This window comes from Neolamprologus multifasciatus, chromosome 18, assembly GCF_963576455.1.
Source record: "Neolamprologus multifasciatus chromosome 18, fNeoMul1.2, whole genome shotgun sequence".
NCBI classification, from domain to species: domain Eukaryota; kingdom Metazoa; phylum Chordata; class Actinopteri; order Cichliformes; family Cichlidae; genus Neolamprologus; species Neolamprologus multifasciatus.
In genome coordinates, this window is record NC_140456.1 from 26,565,402 (window position 1) to 26,585,873 (window position 20,472).

General features: G+C 42.9%; 1 protein-coding gene across 1 annotated transcript; it reads right to left on the bottom strand.

The window, feature by feature from the left end:
* Positions 1 to 386: 386 nt before the first annotated feature.
* LOC146498152 (uncharacterized) lies at positions 387 to 3,843 on the bottom strand. The gene is made up of 2 exons (XM_085139752.1): positions 2,229 to 3,843; positions 387 to 1,928 (listed from the first exon to the last, which is right to left on the bottom strand). The coding sequence occupies exons 1-2, from the start codon at positions 3,627 to 3,629 to the stop codon at positions 1,407 to 1,409; spliced, it is 1,923 nt and encodes a 640-aa protein (XP_084995878.1). The 5' UTR covers positions 3,630 to 3,843; the 3' UTR covers positions 387 to 1,406.
* Between the last annotated feature and the right edge of the window lie 16,629 nt (positions 3,844 to 20,472).

Consider the following 20,472-nt stretch of genomic DNA (forward strand, 5'->3'; position numbering starts at 1 on the left):
TATAGAGACAAACATTACACCAGGAATATCACCCTCCATTTTAGGGGAAACGTTTAAGGCTTTTATCAGGAGACATATTATATCTTATGCTGGTTTTGAGGCAAATCAAAGGAAATCAAAGTTGTCTGAGCTCATAACACGCATATCGCAATTAGATGAGTTGTATGCTGTCTGCCCGGCACCAGAGGTCTATAATGACAGGCTGTGTTTGCAGACTGAGTTTGATCACCTGTCCTCTGCACGGGCTGAAGAGATGTTGTTGAAGTGTCAGTACTCCCAGTATGAGTATGGGGAAAAGGCCAGTAAACTGCTCTCCCATCAGCTTCGTAGTGCAGCAGCTGCACATTCCATTCCTCGGATTCAGACATCAAGCAGGGTTTCTACCAGTGTTGGGTAAGTTACTTTAAATTAGTAACTTAGTTACATTACTAGTTACTCCTATCAAAAGTAACTCAGTTACTTCAAGTTACTCGTTACTTTCAAAGTAACTAGTTACTAGGGAAAGTAACTTTGGTCTTACCCAGAATTCTCTTATTAATGTGTTGCTTCCCTAACTGGATACCCAGCAAGGATGCCAGTCTTCTAGCTTGCTTACATGTTAGCACTATCCTGCCACAATTGCACTGTGCCACCTAATGGCCTGAACCTAAAATGGTTAAAATGGCAGTGTAGTAGTGCGAGTGCAAGTTAATGATGAAATGAATGAAACTAAATTAGAAATTAACAAAGTTTGTTTTATGTGTCACTTTTTTATCTGTGTGTTTTAATCTATTTCTATTGTTTCAACCCTCTACAAATGCAAACACATCATTCTGGGGTTGTTACAGCAGTGTTATAAATCTAATCATTGTACATGGTATCACTAGGAAGAAGCAGTGGATCACAAAACACAACATACAGTGTGTTGAAACTTTTGAAAGATATTTATTTTTGCCATTTAAATGGACAGAAAGTATGCTTTTAGCAGTGCCAACATTAAACTGTACCTCAGACAATTTAGGACCTGTAGGTATCAAAGTGCAAAAACATGTAGTGCAAAAAATCATTTAACACAAACACGGTGAGGTTTGTCCATTCTTTGTAAAGTTAACTGAACTGAACTTTGTAAACTTAACTGCTGAATTGCACCAACTGGAGACCTCATGTTCAGTAATAAAAGTATTTTTCAGAGAAAGAGAAGAGAAATAAAATTAATTATAAGTATTTTCATCCCCACAAACAGAAATAAAATAAATAATAAGTATTTTCAGCTTCATAAACAGTCAAACCAAAATAATATTGCCTCCATACAGGCCATGTAGATAAATAAAATATAATGGTATTTTAAGCCCAAGTTTCACTTGGAAATAACCCTACTATACCTTGTAGAGCACTACTGAAGGCAACACATCATCATCATATGAGCACTACTCAACTTTGGTTCCACCAAACCAACAATTGTACCTCAAGAGGAGAAGCTTCTCAAACTTATGATCAGACAACTTGTTCCTCTTTGGAGTGAGAATCAGGTTTCCCAGGCTGAAAAGCCTTTCAACTGGGGCGCTTGAAGGAGTAGCTGCATTAAGTTTAAGAGAGAGTTTCTTTATCATCGGGAAATGATTCAGAGAGTCTAACCCTGTTGCTCCTGATTTGAGGTACTCGGCTACCTCACCTTCAGCAGTGGCATATATGTCCTCATTCTCTTCAAAGGAGAAGAACTCATCCTCTTTGCTAGAACCCAGGTGCTGTGTTGTGTTGGTGGCGCTGGTACCTGGTTGTAGCTGATCTTGCTCAGGGAGAAGTTTTCGACACTCTACCAGCAGACGTGCCTTTGCGAGGTCCTTCCGCGACTGGTCATGTAGCCAACGAAGCTTAAATTTTGGTAGTGTCACAGCAGCCAGCAAAGCATCTTCACTTCCAAGGACATGTGCAAACCTTGTTTTGACTGCCTGTAATAACGACACAGTAGAAGTGCAAAAAACATTTTTGCATGAGAAAGTATGTATTGTTTCAACATTAAATTAATTAAACATTAACAGCATGCTGCAGTTTTATATAGAATGTATTTTAATTTGTAAATAGTGTGTATTTTACTACATTGTATTTATTTTATTTATTTATTGGGGTTAAGTATCTGTAACTGTAACAGTATTCACTTGCATGTGACACAACAGCACAGCACAATATAAAAAGCAATTGAGTAATACATTTCATTAAAGATAAACACAAATAAAAATATCATCTCTTACCTGGAGAACTGTATCTGGTAGCCCAACAAGAATTTGCAGACCATTTTTTATAGCCAGAGTCTTGGTCATCAGCGATTCCAGTGTGGGTAGGAGTGTGCCATAAAAACAATGGTCTTCTTCTTGAAGAATGTCCAGTGCCACAGTAAGTGGTTTCATGACTGCACAGTACTCTCTGATACACTGATGCTCCCTCTCATTGAAACATTTCAACTGTAATGTGGATGAGATTGTGTTCAGCTCCACCAAAGGTATCTTTGATATTCTCTCCAGAGCATAATAGAACGAGTTCCACCTTGTTGTGCAAGGTACTAGTAGTTTCTTTGCAATAATGTCTTCCACAATCTCAGCAGCCACTGTGGAACGACTGGCCTTGTTCCACAGCCCTGCACATTTTGTGGTGGCACTTCTGTAGATGGTTTTTGTTGCAGCTTCAGACAGTAGCCACTTCTCCACATCAGTGCAAGAGATAAGATTCATTGTGTGCGATGCACATCTCTGATGTGGTGGTAAAGAAATTGCATCATCAGCATCATCAGCACCATTCTGCAGCACATCCCCAATCGAAACAAAAGTCACCTCATCCTCCTCATATTCAGAGTCATCTGACTCAGGTGGTGACTGGTACACTTTAAAAGCCTTGACAAAATTGGACCCATTATCCGTTACAGTTGATGTGATTTTAAACGATAGGCCATGAGATGAGTTAATGTTGTCCAGCTCAGATGCAATACTGTCATACGTATGTCGACCCATAAATCGCCTGCATGCCAGCGCTGCTTTCTCACGTTTCATGTTTTGTGCATTTATCCAATGCGCGGTCACACCAAGAAAACTTTTATTATGCACAGTCCAAATGTCTGCTGTTGTGGAGATGTATTCTACCATGTCAAGTGTATTTTTGAGCTCTGACTCCATGTTGGCATATTCTTGGTCTAGGAAACTGGAAAATGTCTTTCTGCATGGTGCCTTCCCAGCTCTCCCTCGCACAGGTATATGACTAATCAGTTGTCTGAAAGCATGGGACTCAACCGTTGAGATGGGTTTCATGTCTTCCACAACATACCTGGCAATCAGCCTGTGTAGCTGGGGCTGGGTGATGGACTGTGCAGCAGGTTGTCCGAAATCAAGCTTTCGTTGTTTTGCTGGAATAGCGTCAACGGAGCTAGAGTCACCGACGTTGCCTTCGGGTTCTTTTTCAACTAAGTTGGTAGATGCATGCTGTTTCTGAAGATGTTTCATCAGATTAGAATTGCTAGTCTTTGATGTCGAAAGAGTTTTAGAACCTCCACAGAGAGTACAGCTGACGACAATATTCCTGTCTTTTACCATCAGAAAGGAGAAATAATGTGAATATTTCCAGGAGAGAAAACCCATGCCTGGACCATCTTCGACTGCCGCCATGATTGTAGCTTACGTCTCAGTGTCACGTGCGCTTTTTACGTCCAACACGAAAACTGCAGTCGTGGTGCTTTCCTATGTACTCGGTACTCGGGACTCGGAAATACTGCAGATGAGTTGCATATGTGTTTAGTAGTAATTTGTTTTTGTAGAGGGCTAGCAAAACAAGCGTTTTCGAGGGCGTCGCCATTATTGGAATCCAGACTTCTCTGACGAGGCTAACCGGAACGCCGTTTACTCGAGTGTGACATTATTCCCAGGTTCGTGTTCCGATTTCCGAGGTAAGTCAAACGCAACACACGAAGTAACGAATAACGGCCCTATCTAAATCCCAGTAACGAGTAACGCGTTCCTGATTTTGGCATAATAACTAGTTACCGTGCTCGTTACCGCAATAATAACGTAGTTACTGTAACGCGTTACTTAATAACGCGTTAGTCCCAACACTGGTTTCTACAGATCCTAAAATAAATTAATGACCAATTTCGAGACTTTAATTCATCTTTTTATGCGTCTGAGTGTGCATTTAGCACTGAGGTTTTGGACTCCTTTTTCAATCATCTTAAGCTCCCATCAATTGATCAAACACACAGTCTTCAGCTGGAGGGACCAGTAACTGTAGAAGAGATCCTGCAAGCTATCAGCAAGTTGCAGTGTTCTAAGTGTCCCGGACAGGACGGGTTTCCTGTTGAGTTCTATCGTAAATTTATGCCTAAACTGGCCCCGCTCATGATAAATATGTATAAGTATTCACTGGAAGTTGGATCCCTCCCACCCTCTCTACTGCAGGCATCTATATCCTTGATCTTAAAAAAGGATAAGGATCCATTACAATGTGGCTCATACCGTCCCATTTCTTTGTTAAATGTGGACTATAAAATCCTTGCTAAACTTTTAGCGATGCGTGTGGAAGCAGTCTTGCCATCTGTAATTAACCCGGATCAAACAGGCTTTATTAAAGGGAGATATGCCTTCTCTAACCTTAGACGTTTGTTTAATGTTCTTTACAATCCCTCAGACTCCAACAGCCCTGAGTTTGGGATCAGTTTAGATGCTGAGAAGGCTTTTGACAGGGTCGAGTGGGGATACCTTTTTTATGTTTTGGATAAATTTGGCTTTGGTAAAATAATCATCTCCTGGTTGAAACTTCTTTATACTTCCCCCCTGGCCGCTGTCAAAACAAATGGCGCATGTTCTGACTTTTTTCCTCTGTTTAGGGGGACTAGGCAGGGCTGTCCCATGTCGCCGTTGCTCTTTGCAATTGCAAATGAGCCCCTGGCCATATCGCTGAGATCAAACCTAGGTATCACCGGGGTTACTAGAAATGGTATAGAACAAAGGGTCTCCTTATACGCAGATGATTTGCTTCTTTATATCTCAGAACCAGCATCCTCATTTCCTTTGGTGCTCTCAATACTTGAACAGTTTAGCCTTATTTCTGGCTATAAGCTGAATCTCGCCAAGAGTGAACTGTTCCCTCTGAATGCTGCTGCACAGAAATATCAGTGTACAGCACTGCCTTTTCGAGTTGTATCAGACAACTTTACATATTTAGGGGTTAAAATTACAAGTCAATTTCATGCTCTTTTCAAGCTTAATTTCGACCCACTTGTGGAGAAAGTTAGGCACGATTTGGACAGATGGTCTCTACTCCATCTGTCTGTAGCAGGGCGCAAATACAATTAAAATGAATATCCTCCCAAGATTTTCTTTTCTTTTTCAGTGTGTCCCTGTATTTATCCCAATTTCCTTTTTTGTTAAATTAGACAAGATTCTCTCTGGGTTCATTTGGAACAAAAAAAACCCTAGAATACGCAAGACATATCTTCAAAGACCGAAAAAGATGGGGGGAATGGTTTTACCGAACCTAATGTTCTATTATTGGGCATGTAATATTCATATTCTCAGGTACTGGCTACAGGGGGAAGGCATGAATAATGCCCCGGCGTGGCTGAGCTTGGAGATTTCTTCTTGTGCCTTATCCTCTTTACCAGCCCTGATTTATGCCCAAAAGCAGCCTTCGAGTGCAGGTTTTTATAATAACTCTATTGTCAAAGTTACCTTGAAAATATGGTATCAATTTCGTCGTTATTTTAAGTTGACCTTTTTTTCCCTTCAGTCACCCATTTTGAAAAATCCCTCTTTTCAGCCTTCGTTAGTTGATGGTGCTTTTTATTTGTGGGCCTCCTTGGGTATCAGGTCTTTTTCTGATCTGTATATTCAGAATACACTTGCCTCCTTTGAACAGCTCTCATTGAAATTTGGCCTTCCAAAAAGTCACTTTTTTCGCTACTTACAAATCCAGAGTTTTGTTAAGGAGAAATCCTCTAGACCTCCTTGTCATGACTTTGATAACTTTCTATCACCTCCCCCTTCATCACAGGGCCTGATTTCTTGTCTGTATGGGAAAATATGTTCCTTTGGCAACTCCTCAACCTCGGCTATTAAAATGGCATGGGAGCAGGATTTGGGGTGTGTGATTCAGGATGACTCCATGGCTCCTCATTATGTGCCAAACACGGGTTGATTCAATGTAAGATTTTGCACCGCGTACATTGGACTAAAGCCAGACTAGCTCAAATATACCCCAACCTTAGCCCTGATTGCGACCGTTGTCATGAAACACCTGCCTCTCTAATACATATGTTTTGTTCATGTCCATCCCTCAAACAATACTAGATTAATATTTTTCTGACTTTATCAAAGATCATCCAGCTAACCCTCCAACCTGTGCCCTTAACTGCTTTGTTTGGGGTTCTTCCTGATACAGTTGTCTTGCTGACTCCCCAAGCGGATCTGGTAGCATTTCTCACCTTATTGGCAAGACACAGATTATTGTTATGTTGGAAGTCCCCTTCTCCCCCATCCTGGGAAATCTGGATCAGAGATGCTTTGCATTTTAGCAAACTCAAAAAGATTAAATTCACCCTGCGTGGGTCTATGGCCAAATTTTTTAAGATCTGGCAACCCTTTTTTGACCATGTTCAGACTTTGCGGTCCCGCAACGCTCCCAATTAGCCAGCTCAGACTTTATTCTATTTTATTTTATCTTATGTTTAAGTATACAGACTCTATTGTGGCTGCGCTTTATGATGGCATTTACTTACCTACTTTATACATATTTCTTTTTTCTTACAGATTTGACTTATCTCTACAACTAAGCTGACCACTCATTATGTTTGTGTTTGTGGTTTTTTTTTTTTTCTTGGTTTGTTTGTTTTGTTTTTTCTGTGTCTGTGTGGGGGTGTGGGCTCTGAAACTCTCCACATCTCTCTTGTACACTCAGGAACTGTTATCTTGTACTCCAGGGTTTACTATTCGTATTATTAGATTGGACCCTTTCTTTTTTCTTTTTCTACACCCACTGGTACTCCTATAATTATGAGGTGGGAGTGTATGTTTCATATTGTTTTATGTTCTTCAAAAAGAAAACGGCATATTGTTTAATTTGTCTTTTGTAAAAATGGATGCAGAAAATTTAATAAAAATATCTGAGGAAAAAAAAATGAATGGGAGGGAGAGCCTTCAGTTTTCAGGCCCCTCTTCTGTGGAACCAGCTTCCAGTTTGGATTCGGGAGACAGACACTATCTCTACTTTCAAGATTAGGCTTAAAACTTTCCTTTTTGCTAAAGCATATAGTTAGGGCTGGACCAGGGGACCCTGAATCCTCCCTTAGTTATGCTGCAATAGACGTAGGCTGCCGGGGATTCCCATGATGCATTGAGCTTTTCCTTTCCTGTCACCTTTCTCACTCACTATGTATTAATAGACTTCTCTGCACTGAATCATATCTGTTATTAATCTCTGTCTCTCTTCCACAGCATGTCTTTATCCTGTTTTCCTTCTCTCACCCCAACCGCATCGCAGCAGATGGCCCCGCCCCTCCCTGAGCCTGGTTCTGCCGGAGGGTTTCTTCCTGTTAAAAGGGAGTTTTTCCTTCCCACTGTCGCCAAAGTGCTTGCTCATAGGGGGTCATATGATTGTTGGGTTTTTCTCTGTATCTACTGTACAATAAAAAGCGCCTTGAGGCGACTGCTGTTGTGATTTGGTGCTATATAAATAAAATTGAATTGAATATTTTTCATATTAATTTCAAGTCAATTTGAGTAATTGGAAACTGCTGTATAATAAACCTTGCACACTTATTTAGGACAACTACGATTAAGATGGACAACCAACAGAAACTAGCAACAGTGGATGTGATGTCAGTTTCACATAAGCTTTTTCATACACTTAGAGAGCTGCTGGACGGCGTGTATAATGGAGTCCTCACCTTCTATCTATCTCTATTGGCTTACCTCCTGTGACACCAGTCTTAGATACTTTAGGTAGAAGCAGGCGCCAGTTTAATTTAGATCATCTGTCACGTATGGAGGCCCTACAAGAGCAAAATGATCTGAAGGTTAACTTTGTGTTATCTCTCAAAAATGTCGACAAAACTTCACAATACTTCTGCTACTAAATCTGTTAAAGGTGTCAAAATGTCTCTACTATTGAAATTACACACACACACACACACACACACACACACACACACACACACACACACACCTACCTCTTTTCTGGAGGCATCAAACTGAATGAACACTGTATTTCATTTTCAACAATGTCATAAAAGTTTGTGCAGTTGACTATATAAAGGTGTTAATTTAAAGGACTAGTTCACACATATGTCTGCAATATCTCCTTGTTTCACACATCTCGACCAACATGAGCCAAATATTCCACACATGATCCATCCATCCGTCTTTTTCCACTTATCCAATTCAGGGTCACTGGGAATAATTCAACCGTGCATATTTCTTTCTGTTGTAACAAACTGAAACCCGCAACCATTTCTTCACTCTGTCTTCCCCCTTTCAGAGCCACATATTACAACCAAAAGAAACTGCTGTCGGATCAAAAAGAATACACTGCGTTTAACCACAACACGACTTGAGATTAGACCGATCTTTTCTCTATGAATAAGTAAGGCTGCTCACATTTCACTCTGCGGCTGTAGGAAACCCATGAGTTTGGATCGTGGCCATGGCAAGGATGAAAATATTTTACAGGGTTCAGTCAGAGAAAGAACAAAGAGGCCTGTGATGTTTTCTTTTTAAAAAATGTTTTTAAATCGCTTAATTTTTCTTTTTTTGGAAATGTATTCTTTTTATAGAGTGAATGAAAGTCCCCCACCTTTTCCACTTGAGTAGTAGTTTTGTGATCCCAAGCACAGCAGCAGAATGTCTGAAAAAGAAAAGAATCGAGGTGTTGCAATGACCCAGTCAGTGTTCACACCTCAACTGGACTGAAGCAATGTTACAAAGAAAAATGGAATTAAGTTGCTCCACAATAAAATCATAAAGAAAATGCTTACTTCAAGTTATTGTTGGTAGATATATCAACAAGCTACAGAATTATGGGGTGTACCTTCTTTTCCACATGACTGTGTTCACTTTATCCACACCTTTTTCTGGCATTTATCTTGATCCGTGTTGTGGGTACAGCAGTCGTAGCGGACCTCTGCGACCTCTGTCTCTCCAGCCACCTGCCCCAGCTCCTCCTGGAGGATACAGAGTCATTCCCAAGCCAGCCAAGAGACATAATCTCTCCCTCATGTCCTAGGTGTGCTATGACATTTCCTCCCAGTTGGACATGACCAAAGTCGAGTTCAAAACAAAATGGTCTCAAAAGACACAGGAGCACAGAGAACAGGCCAAAACAGAACAGGTGTCATGAGCGCAGCAAGTCCAAAAATCAGCCGTACAGAAGGCAGCGGCGGTGTGGAAGCAGGTCCAGAGGCCACGCGGAAGACAGCGACAGTGACAGAGCAGATCAGGAGGTCGACCGCAAAGTCAGCGGTGGCAACGGGGTTCAGAAAGCCGTCCACGACAATGAAGAAGTCCAGCCAATGGCCTGGAAAGTGGCCGGCGAAAGCAAGGTGGTTCAGGCAGAGCTGGATCAGATGGTGGTGTACCAACAGCAGGACAAGACAAGGCATGACCAGACGGTGGCGTGGCAGCCGCAGGCGACAGAGCAGGTGGTGGCACTGCAGGCAACGGCGTGGAAGCCACTGATGGTGGCTGAACAGACTCACCAGAACCCCCAGCTGACTTGGCGTGATGCTGGCCGGGCTCTCCAGAACCCCCAGTTGACGTGGCCCGATGGTGGCTGGGTTCTCCTGAACCCCCAGCTGGAACAGATGCAAGGCCAGATGGTACAGAAACCCCTGGCTGAGGTGAAGCTAGCTTGAGCTGCGTGAGACAGACAGCCAGTTCGGGTTGACTTTCAGGCTGCAGCAATACATAGTCCATTGTGGGCTGGATGAGCTTGCCTGAGCCCTCGGTGAAGGCTGCTGCAGACTGTGGGGACAGCTCACACGAGCTCTCAGCAGAGACAGGAGGCTGAGACAACCCGGCAGAGGTCTCAGTGGAAGCTGCTGTGGACCGCTGGGAAGGGTCGTACAGGCTCTCTGCAGAGACAGAACACTGAGATGGCCCGGCAGAGCTCCCATGGGAAGCAGCTGAGAGAGTTCAAACCTCTCAGCTGCTGAACACAGTGACAGAACAGGTGGTTGAGCAAAAGACAGAGACAAAACGGTAGCCTGAACTGATGACTGAGCTAACAGCTGAGCTAATGGTTAAGTTAATAGCTGAACCATACACTGGGGAGAAGGCTGAACTGCAACCTGAGCTGATGGCTGCTGGGCGGCTGACTGGGCTACAGGCCGGGCGGCTAAGAAATGAGAAAATTAGACCTAACGAGACAGAGGAAGCGAAACTAGAAACACTGACACAAGACATAAACCTTCAAAATAAAACAGGAAACAATTCACAAACACACAGACTTGACACTGAACTAAACACAAGAGCACAAGAACTAAACCTAAGAACTAAACCCTTAACCAGAATAAACTGAAATATAGATTTATAATCAGTCTTGGTCAAGTTACTTGAAAAAAGTAATCAGTAACTAATTACTGATTACTTCCCCAAAAAAGTAATCAGTAATTACTTATCTGATTACTTATTTTCAAAAGTAATTAATTACTTAGTTACTTAGTTACTTTTTAAAAACACGATTTACAACCTGAATAGGTGATAAAGCGATAGATCTTTCAGCCCAATTCTACTTTTTCTGCATAATCCATCATACAAAATGTAATCAAATGGAAAAGTCTCTTTTTAAAACTTGTTTTATTAGTTTTAATCTTTTAACTTTATGCATCAAGCAAAAATTAAATTATATGCAACATTATCTGACTGGAAGAAATTAGTTTAACATTTAAACCTATTTTCTGCACATTCCAGCACATAAAATAAAATAATTTTTTGTGTTTACACTCAGTCTTTCAAATAGATGCAAGTAAAACACAGCAGAAAATAAATAAAATCAAACACTAGCGGTCCTGTTGCTCTATTTTCACCAGTAAAGCAGGAGTGGGGTAGGTGTAGGTTTACCCTGGTGCAGGTGTGCCGCAGCGGTCAGTTGAAGAATCTGCGAGTTTCTCTGTGAATTTCCCATTACGTCGTTGCGCACTCGGAGCTTGTTTAGGGTTTTTTTCGCTGTAAAAAGAAGTTTTCTTTCCACGCACAACGGACACTAATGTTTTTGTCACTTTTTATGGAATCAAACTCAAAGTAAGGTCAGTACTTCCACGCTTTAAACGCTGCACGCTCATACTCTCTCCCGCACTCAATATATTATCCATTGTTGATCTGCACACAGCTGTTGTCGCGAACGTCGCACTCGCTTACGTCACTGTCATGAGACATTCTCGCAAAAAAATCACGGTTTTAGTAACGCAGTAACACAGCGTTCCTACGGGAAAGTAACGGTAATCTAATTACCGTTTTTGCAATAGTAATCCCTTACTTTACTCGTTACTTGAAAAAAGTAATCAGATTACAGTAACGCGTTAGTAACGCGTTACATCCCATCTCTGTTTATAATAATGATCAACATAGCAGAACAAGGGAATCAGAATATAACCCTTATACCAAAACATAAGAACTCTAAATGCTGGGTCAAAATGACCCAGAACTGTGGCAGTATTTATGATAAAGTAACAAGAATTAATGGGATTACATGAAATCTTATTAGAAGTATTTGTTACTGAAATTGTGATATACAAGTTATTATTTCTGTACACAAATGTAAAAGATACAGGTGCATTAAATGTGCATTTAAACTACAAAAAGAAGAGAAAAGAAGCTCAGATTTGTATTTTTTTTCACTAGCGATAAGTGCATTACCAAAAGAAGTCAGCATACCTCATCCGTTATTTGGAGTACAAGAGTGCTGCAGCTTATGGATGTGCTTTTTAAAACTCTGTCTAGAGACTGCTGTGTACTGAAGTGCAGCTCATCCCGGCTATGTGAAGTATAATGTAGGTCAGATGTGTGAGCTGCAGTGCCAGTTCACAGCGATGACCCAGTAACGAGCCCTCTGTCCTGCTTGCTGTCAGCCCACCTTACCTGGCACAGAAGGTTAGGCTAGTCCCTCTGTGTCGTGCAGGAACATCCAGCTGTCTGATCATCTGCTGGATCAGCAGATGAAGGCATCCAGGATGTCAACGTGTTGACAGCTGGTTTACCAGTGTAAGGTCCAAAAGGAAGGGGTAGAACAGCAGGCGTTGATGATTTTCATTAAATTAAATAATTATTCATTAAAGACTTTTTTTAGGGTTAAGGCTGTGGCTGTGGTGATATTTTACCCAACATAAGCAAGTCGGGGGAGCTTTTAATTATTATGCTAAAGTCATTCTGCACCAGTTAGCTCAACTTGTCTCTTTGCAATAGGGAACTTGACTTAACTGGTTGTCAGCTGGTTGTATTCTGGTTATATTAGTAAATAAAAGCAAGATTGCAGAGCGCTCATGGAGTTAAATTACAACTATGCCAATATGTGTGGAGGATTTTCTGAATTTCTGTTACAGGTCTATGAAGTCTGTGGATGTAGATAGCAGCAGATTTGCAGTTTTCACCAGTTTATCATAAGATCCGCTCTTGCCTTTTTATCGCCATCTTGACACGCTAAAATCGCTTTGAATACAGCAGTATTTCTGTCCACGAGTTCGAAGCAAAGACAGTCACATGACTGCAATAATTTTAGTCATGCTGTGGCCTCCAACCAAAGACAATAATTATTTAATTATTTTCCCAAAGCCAGTCAGAGGCGTCCTTTAGTAATAGAAGTGTAGCTAGAAAGTTGTGGTTCAGTTCAGTTGAAAAATAATTAAACTCCTATCAAGAGAAAAATCCACTGACTGATTTCTCACCAAGGCTGAAAACAACTTGGTCCTTTAATTAATTAAAGCTGCAGCTACAACAGTGTAATATAACCGCTCCGATCAAACTATTCGAGCCAGGGTTGCACTAGTCAAACCTGTCCCAATTTTCAGAAGGAACATAAAAAAGAGAGGCTTCTTCTGTCGCACACATATCTGCTGCTTTGATTTCACAGGAGGACCTTAGTTGCTTTAATTAAGTGCAAGAATAAACAAATCCGTACGTAGACCAGTTCATAAGGTTTACATATGAATTTGTGTATGATATAAGGACTACAATGTAGCTTAAGCTGGTGACTCAGATGAATTTATCCTCAGCGGCACAGAAATCCAGGGCCGATATGCGCAGCTGTGAAACCTAATGTCTCGAAAAAGGTCATCCTCTGAACATTGCAGTAAAAAACGTAGATGTGGGGGGTCTGTGTGTCCTTTTCGTCACACCTGTTTTTTCTCCTGTGATAAATTGAATTAGCAGGTGGTACATTAAGCATCTTATGTTTAGTTTATGATGATAACACTCCCCCCCAAACCTTTTACACCTCAGTTCCTCAGTCCCACTTTTTCTGGCGGATGTTTAGTCTCTTCCCTTTGCTCCACCTTACTCCTGTACCTGCCTGCGAGGCTCCACGGTGGCTCTGTGTGTCTGTCGACTTAACGCTGAAGCAAGGCTCTAATCTGCCATTAAAACGGGGGTGGTGGGGCGGGGGGCTTACTGGTGTTTCTCTTACAAATCCACTTCCAGAAAACCCTGGCAGAAATGCTGCACCGCATCCCAATGGATTAGCAGTGGGGCTACTGCGGGAGAGAGAGGAGAGGAGACAGGATATAAGAGAGAGGGAGAGAGAGGGAGAGGAGACAGGATATAAGAGAGAGAGAGAGCGGAAGGAAGACAGAAGAGGTGTGGAAAGAAGAAGAAGGAAAGAGAGGAGAGGAAATGGTTTGAGAGGAGGAACTTAGAGGACAGGAAAACGAGGGGATGGGAGATAAAAGGAGGAACAAAGGTCAAAATGGAATGATGTGATGGAGGGAAGGTGAAAATAAAAAGACAGGTGGACAGGTAGACAGCTGCAAGGACAGCCCGAAAGACAGACGGAGGACCAGGAGAACCTGAGTGAGAAAATGAAAGTGTGGGGTTTTTGTTGTTTTTTGTCCAAACGCATCATTTGTGTGCGTGCTTACGTGGGAATGCTCAAGAGGGAGAAGTGAAAAGGAAAATGACACAGAAGGGGAAGGGTGTAAGAGCACAACAAGGAGGACAAAAGGTAGAACAGGGAGTGAGAGAGATGGTGGTGCCGCGTGGGTGTGCTGGTTGTACAATGACAGTTGTGAGCTGTAACGTTTAATATCTGGTATCCACACAGCGTTTACTTAATGTTGTGGGCAAATATCAGTTAGCGACAGGTCCCTGCTCTGCGTCTTAACCCCTCTCAACCTGTTCAAATATAAAACACATTTACTCTTGCATTACTCCTCCGCTCTACCTTTTTTCTTCACTCTGCTTTTGGTTTAGCGACGGTCAGGCTGCCCGGCCCTCCCGGTGTCACAGCCTAGGCATGGGTGACACCTTTCTGAAGGCTGTCCATCTGTGGTGGGAACACCGGCGAGCCAGAGCAGGGGGCTGAAATGAAGCGCTCCTGACAGGCAGATGGCTCAGCTCCTCTGTGCCAGGACTGTGCCCAGTTTCCTCCAACCTCACCCCACCCCACTCCCATAAGTCACCCTCTCTTGACTCAGCCCATCTGTGGATTGGAGTTGAGGGGGCAGGAAGGTGTCCTTACCTGGGCTGACCACCCAATATGCACGATGCTCATTTTGTTCTGGTTCTTTTTAATATGTTAGAGGTCGGTCGCAGCCTAAATCACACGCAAAACCACCCACGCACATCCAAGTAGCTGCCCTTCTAAAGGTAAGCGAAAGGTCTTTCTTTTCTTTTTTTTCTTTTTCTTTTCTGCCCAACACTCTTGGCTTTCCGTGGGCAGTTGCCATGGCTACGGCAAAGTAAGCGACCACCTGTGGGCTCGCTTCTGATGTAAAACGACGGGAAAAAAAGGCAAAAAGAGACAAATCACCAGACTGCAGACTGATTGACCGAGAGTACCCTGGAATGAATCCAACATTTCGTCTTCTCTGATGTTTCAGTACATTCAAGCAGGCAGAGTTAAAAAAAACAACAACAACATAAAACCCAAACATCTTGATTCAGCAGACAGCAGAGTCCGCCGATCAATCAGATAGGAGCTCAGACACAGTGGGCACGGCCAGCAGATTTTTCAGCCCGGGTCAAAACAGCCCGAACCCCCCAGAGCAACTCACTCCACAGATTCTTCTCCTGCTGGACATCAATCTTCAGAGCTGCTGTCTTGGCAAAGAGCAGATTTGATTTCTCCACTGAACAGTACTCAACCCTTGACCTCCCTCCCCCCAAAGGCATGGTACTTCCAAGTAGTTGCTATGGTTACTGTAAATCGGGTGGTGGTAACGGTTGCAGCCCTGCAGGATGCAGAGCCACTGTGAACATTACAGGAATGGATATAAATTTGTACAAACCCCTTGTGAAGTGTAATTGAATGTAGTCGGTGAACCCACCCCCTGCCAATAAATTACCTGTTTATTTCTGGCCTTGAACAAGGTGAGTGCCTGCAATATGTGCCAGTGTTCTGTGCAGCACGATGCTCCCAGCCTGGTCAGGGGTTGGATCCTGTTTAAAAACTCAGTCATGTCTGAGTGCTCTGCAATCCCGTGCAGACGCAGTGTGTTTTTCTGTGCACGCGTGTCCACGGGAGCGTGTGCTCTGTGCGTACGTACATGTGTCCAGGCGTGCGAGTATGTGTTGACTTGGTGCCAGTGGGTTCCTCGTGCCAGCACCGCAGTCTGGTGAGGCAGAGCGGCATGTCGGCTGCACAGCTGCGCGCGGCCAGCTCCCATTGGCTGAGGTTAACGAGGTAGAGAGCACATCTGCATCGGGGCAGGCCACGGATGGGTGAGAATGCAGCGAAGGCTGTTTTAGTCTCTCGCTCTAACTAGACTGTGTGTCTGTGGTAGACTGTGTGTTTTTCTCATGTGCGTGAGAACGTGCATGACTGTGGATTTATTTTTATACCAGGAAGGGTGGAAATGTGTGAATGGAGTGAAAATATAGTTTATTCCAGTACAGGATTCAAAACATTCACTGCATGTGCAAACAGACATTCTGTAACAGCGTGTCCTGTCACGTAAAGACCTTATAGCAGGAATCGATCAAAAGTTTCCATCATATAAAAACTTGAATTAGTTTGGCTGATACACGTTGAATGTGTGCACACTTTCCTTACAGGATGGGAACTTGCAGCGAGTTGGGTCACTGCACCATTTAAAGACGTTTACGATCATTTTCTGTGATCTGTGGCGCTGCATCGTCTGGTCAGGTTATACACCAATAATGCATAACATTATGGTGGGTGCTCGTGGATCGGACTTGATTGTCAAACACATCTTGTTGCTGTGCTCCTCAAACCATTCCTGAACCACTTTTGCTTTGTGGCAGGGAGCGTTATCCTGCTGAAAGAGGCCATATACCTGCAGGGAATAAATGGCCTGCAACAATGCTTAGGCACATGGTACGTGTCAAAGTAACATCCACCATATTGTAAAAGAAAAGGAGCTTCATCAGACCAGGCCACCTTTGCGTATTGCTCATCGGTCCAGATCTCATCCCGAAATTCTCATTGTTTATGCTTTGGTAGTGCACAGGGGTCAGCATAGGGACCCTGACTAGTTTGCAGCCATGCAGCCCTATTAGCAGCAAACTGTGATGCTCTGTGTATTCTGACATTCTATCAGATCCAACCACACGGGCCAGCCTTCCCTCCCCACTGTGCATCAGTGGGCCCTGGGCGCCATTGACTCTGTCCTTGGTTCACCACTGTTCCTTCCTTGGCCCACTTTTCATAGATACTGACTGCTGCAGATAGGGAACACCCCACAACTGCTGCAATTTTGGACATGCTCTGACCCAGTTGTCTAGCCATCACAGCTCTTGTTAAACGTGCTCAAATCTTTATGCCCATTTTTCCTGCTTGAAAAAAGTCAACTTTGAAGACAAATGTTCACTTGCTCTCTAATGTTTCCCACCGACTAACAGGGGCAACAATGAAGAGATAACCAGTGTTACTCACTCATAATGTTATGCCTGATCAGTATATATCGGCAGTTTTTAAAAAGTCACTTGCAATATGAGTTGCAATCAAAACGTTCAGGGGCTTACTAGTAAAAATCAAAAACCTTACCTGATATAAATTTCCTTATACCTTCTCTTGTACCTCTTGTGGCCTGGTTTTGCTTATATTTCTTCATGAAAGTCCTCTTCTGATCAGTAGTGCGTATCCAATTTCACCCAGGAACTCAAAGTTCAGCAGAGAACAAGCAACCTCTGTCTCAATGTGACCCAGGTTTCACCTGCAGGATCGTCAGCATAGTTCAGCTGCTGTTAGGTGTTCTTCTGCAACCCAGCAGGTGTCATTAGATTTCAGTTTGAGACTGAAAGTGGCCCAGCCCTTTTTTACCTGGAGTGGCACATCAGGTCAGAAACATTGTTCTTTTCCAACATGATGGTTGTATACTGGTCAGACTGAGTTCTAGTTTAATGCCCCCAAGGAATACGAGCGAGTACATTCATCAAAACAAGCTAAACTGTGGTATTATCATGTGTTGGTACACTATATAATTTTGAGGTCAAACCAACAAAATCATGAAAGGAGATCCAGCACACATCACAGAAGCACAACGATACAAATGAGGACTTTCACAGTCCTTATCCTTAAAACAAAGAGGGATGGGATGTAAAAGAGGCAAAAACACATACTTTATATGAAGCATAAGGAGCCCCAATAATGTCGAATTTAAGTTATAACTGTATCATATATATAAAAATTGGCCCTGATCGAAATCAAAATCACACTGAAAAACTTTTGTGCAAGAATTTTAAACACAAGAAGTTACTCCTGGAATTACATGTGCATCAGACAACTCAACTCAGCAAGAGGTGCAGTCATGCAAAGGGAATCATTTAAGTGAGCAATGACGAAGAACTCCTTGCATTGTTACTGAACATTTTCGGGAAGCTTCAGCTTAAAGATGAAACTTTTGCAGAGCCATTGCCCCGTATCCCGCAACTATTGACCCAAAAAACAGTGGGTTGAATGACTGTACTCTGGCGTCCCCCTCATCTGTGAACTGATCTGCATGAGAGTTCACGCTCGTTTCTGCATGTGCTGTCCTGTGCGCTCACTACTACGTCCAAGCATGATTGTGAGTGCACTCGGTCATGAATAAATATGCTTTTGTGCTTAATGGTGCTGCAGCACACAGTAGTATCTATCTAGGACAGTAGCATGTCGTGATTGTTGTTTACACAGCCTATTTACATTAGAAAGCCCCGTAACAATAAGCAGTCTCACCATGTAGAGCCGATAGCCGGGGGTTTTCACGTTGAAGCCCATCGTCCTTATTGTCTGCCTCACCCGGGGAGTGTAGAATTAACAGATTAGCCAACTGGAGGGGTGGGGTGGGGGGCCTGGTGGAGGAGAAGAAAATGCCTGCATCTACTGTTTGATTTCGAAAAGGAAAGGCAGCCGTGATTGTTTGAGCGAGCATGTATGAATTCATATGTCTATTTGAGGATAATGACTGAAATCGTATCCGCACGGCACCTGATGAATGTAAGCGGGCCTTGATAATGTGCTAAGCCAAGTGTCTTCCGATCTGTCTTGACTATCTGGGATTTATTTTTCAGTCTGCGTGTGCGTTTGTGAACTGACACACTATGAAGTGACGTGCGTGTGTGTGCGTGTGAGAGATAGGAAATCAGACGGAGAGAGCAAGCATGGAGAAGTGAAGAGAGAGGGCAAACATATTCCTCTTTACCTTGGATCCACTGGCTGAGTCACTGCAGATGGAGGGCATTTTTCATGCTGCATTGCTACACAGTTCCCTTTACTGCGTTATTTTTTATGACACTCCTCCCCAAGGATGCTGGAGTCTTAAGGAGGCCTCTGACTGTGATTAATATAACAGCCTTCGATGCTGCCTGACATTTGAGATCTTCTCCTACATCAATGCACATCTGTCTCATTCTTCACCAGGCGGGTGATGGCGGCAGCCTCGCGTCATGCTAGGGGAGGCACGGTGGTTAGCAGAATAGTCAAACCTCCATCTGGCTCTTTTTGTCTTTCTTTCATTTCACCCCCACTGTCTTCTTCTTTTGCCTCTCTTCCTGTCATTCACTGCTTCCCTCAGATTTGGTTTATCTCACTTCCTTTAAACACACAGGTAGTGTCTCTCCCGCTCCTGCTGATTTTTCACGTGCCTCTGATGCTTCTGTTCCCAGTGGGTTCTCGGTATCACTCTTGGTTGGCCGGCTTAAATAAAACTCTGCCATCAATTATCAAACAACACTTGTTTGTCCCGGGAAACTTGCTGGCGTAATTATACAGCAAGCGTTGGAATCCAAAGGGTATTTTACTGCAATGTATCACAGGAACACCCCCCTTGTAGAAGAAATCAAAACTGGGTCAGAGCTTCAAAATATCAAAAGAGGAGCCTTATTATCATTTCTGTGTATTGTTAAGCTTCGTATTCTGCCAGAGAAGAACTCTCTAAACAATAGGATAGCACATCTAGGATGGAAATTAGGATACAGTGGGAGGAGAGGGATACCAAGACTCCAGATGTCAGGGAAGAAGGATCTGTCGTGGTGTGTGTGCTTGTGTCCAAAGCAGCCTATCGCTTTTAACACATATTCAACGTTTCAGTGGCTCCTGCATGACGTTTAAAGCCTTCAAATGTCGGTCACTGCACCGTTTACCTCCAGAATCTTCAGGGAATATCTTGGACCTGTGTACGTGCAACAGATCTAAGAGGGTAACACATATCTCTGTGTGTATATGTGTATCATGTAAAGTGCACGTGGGTGGTTAAATATATATGTCAGTTAGACACAAGCAGCTGCACCCATCTGACTGCTTGTGCTGAGGAGTGTGATTATGCAAAGATGTGTATAGTGCCTGTGAGTGCAGTGAAAGGGAGGTCTGAAGGCCTTCACCTCTACTTTCTGCAGTTTTCTTAAAAGGCAGGAAAATTGAATCCCAGGGAGTCACTTATCTGGGATTGAGTCTTTTTAAGTTTGATGTTTAGTCAAAAACAATGTATATAAAATATGGACTACAGTGACTTACTTATTTATTAGACAGTAAAAAACATGGATGTAGCTTCCAGGTCCCAAAAATGAAGCCAATCCACAAGTTACTTACAGCTGCATTCTATTTGAAGGCCAGGAGATGGCAACACCTGTGGTTGCAAAAAGACCTCTGGTCCTAAAGAGTCTATGGAAAAACAGCTTTCTGTCTTGACCTGTGTACACACTTTCCTTTTGAGTTTATAGGCTCAGTCACTCACTTTAGGACATACTGAACAAAAATTAAGTCTATTTTGAAAATTTCGGTCATGCTGCATTTCAGAATGTATAATTGTCCTTGGTATGAAACCAAAAGCTCACTGGCTAGTAATCACAAGTCAGCAGCCAATGAGTGTGTGGTTTC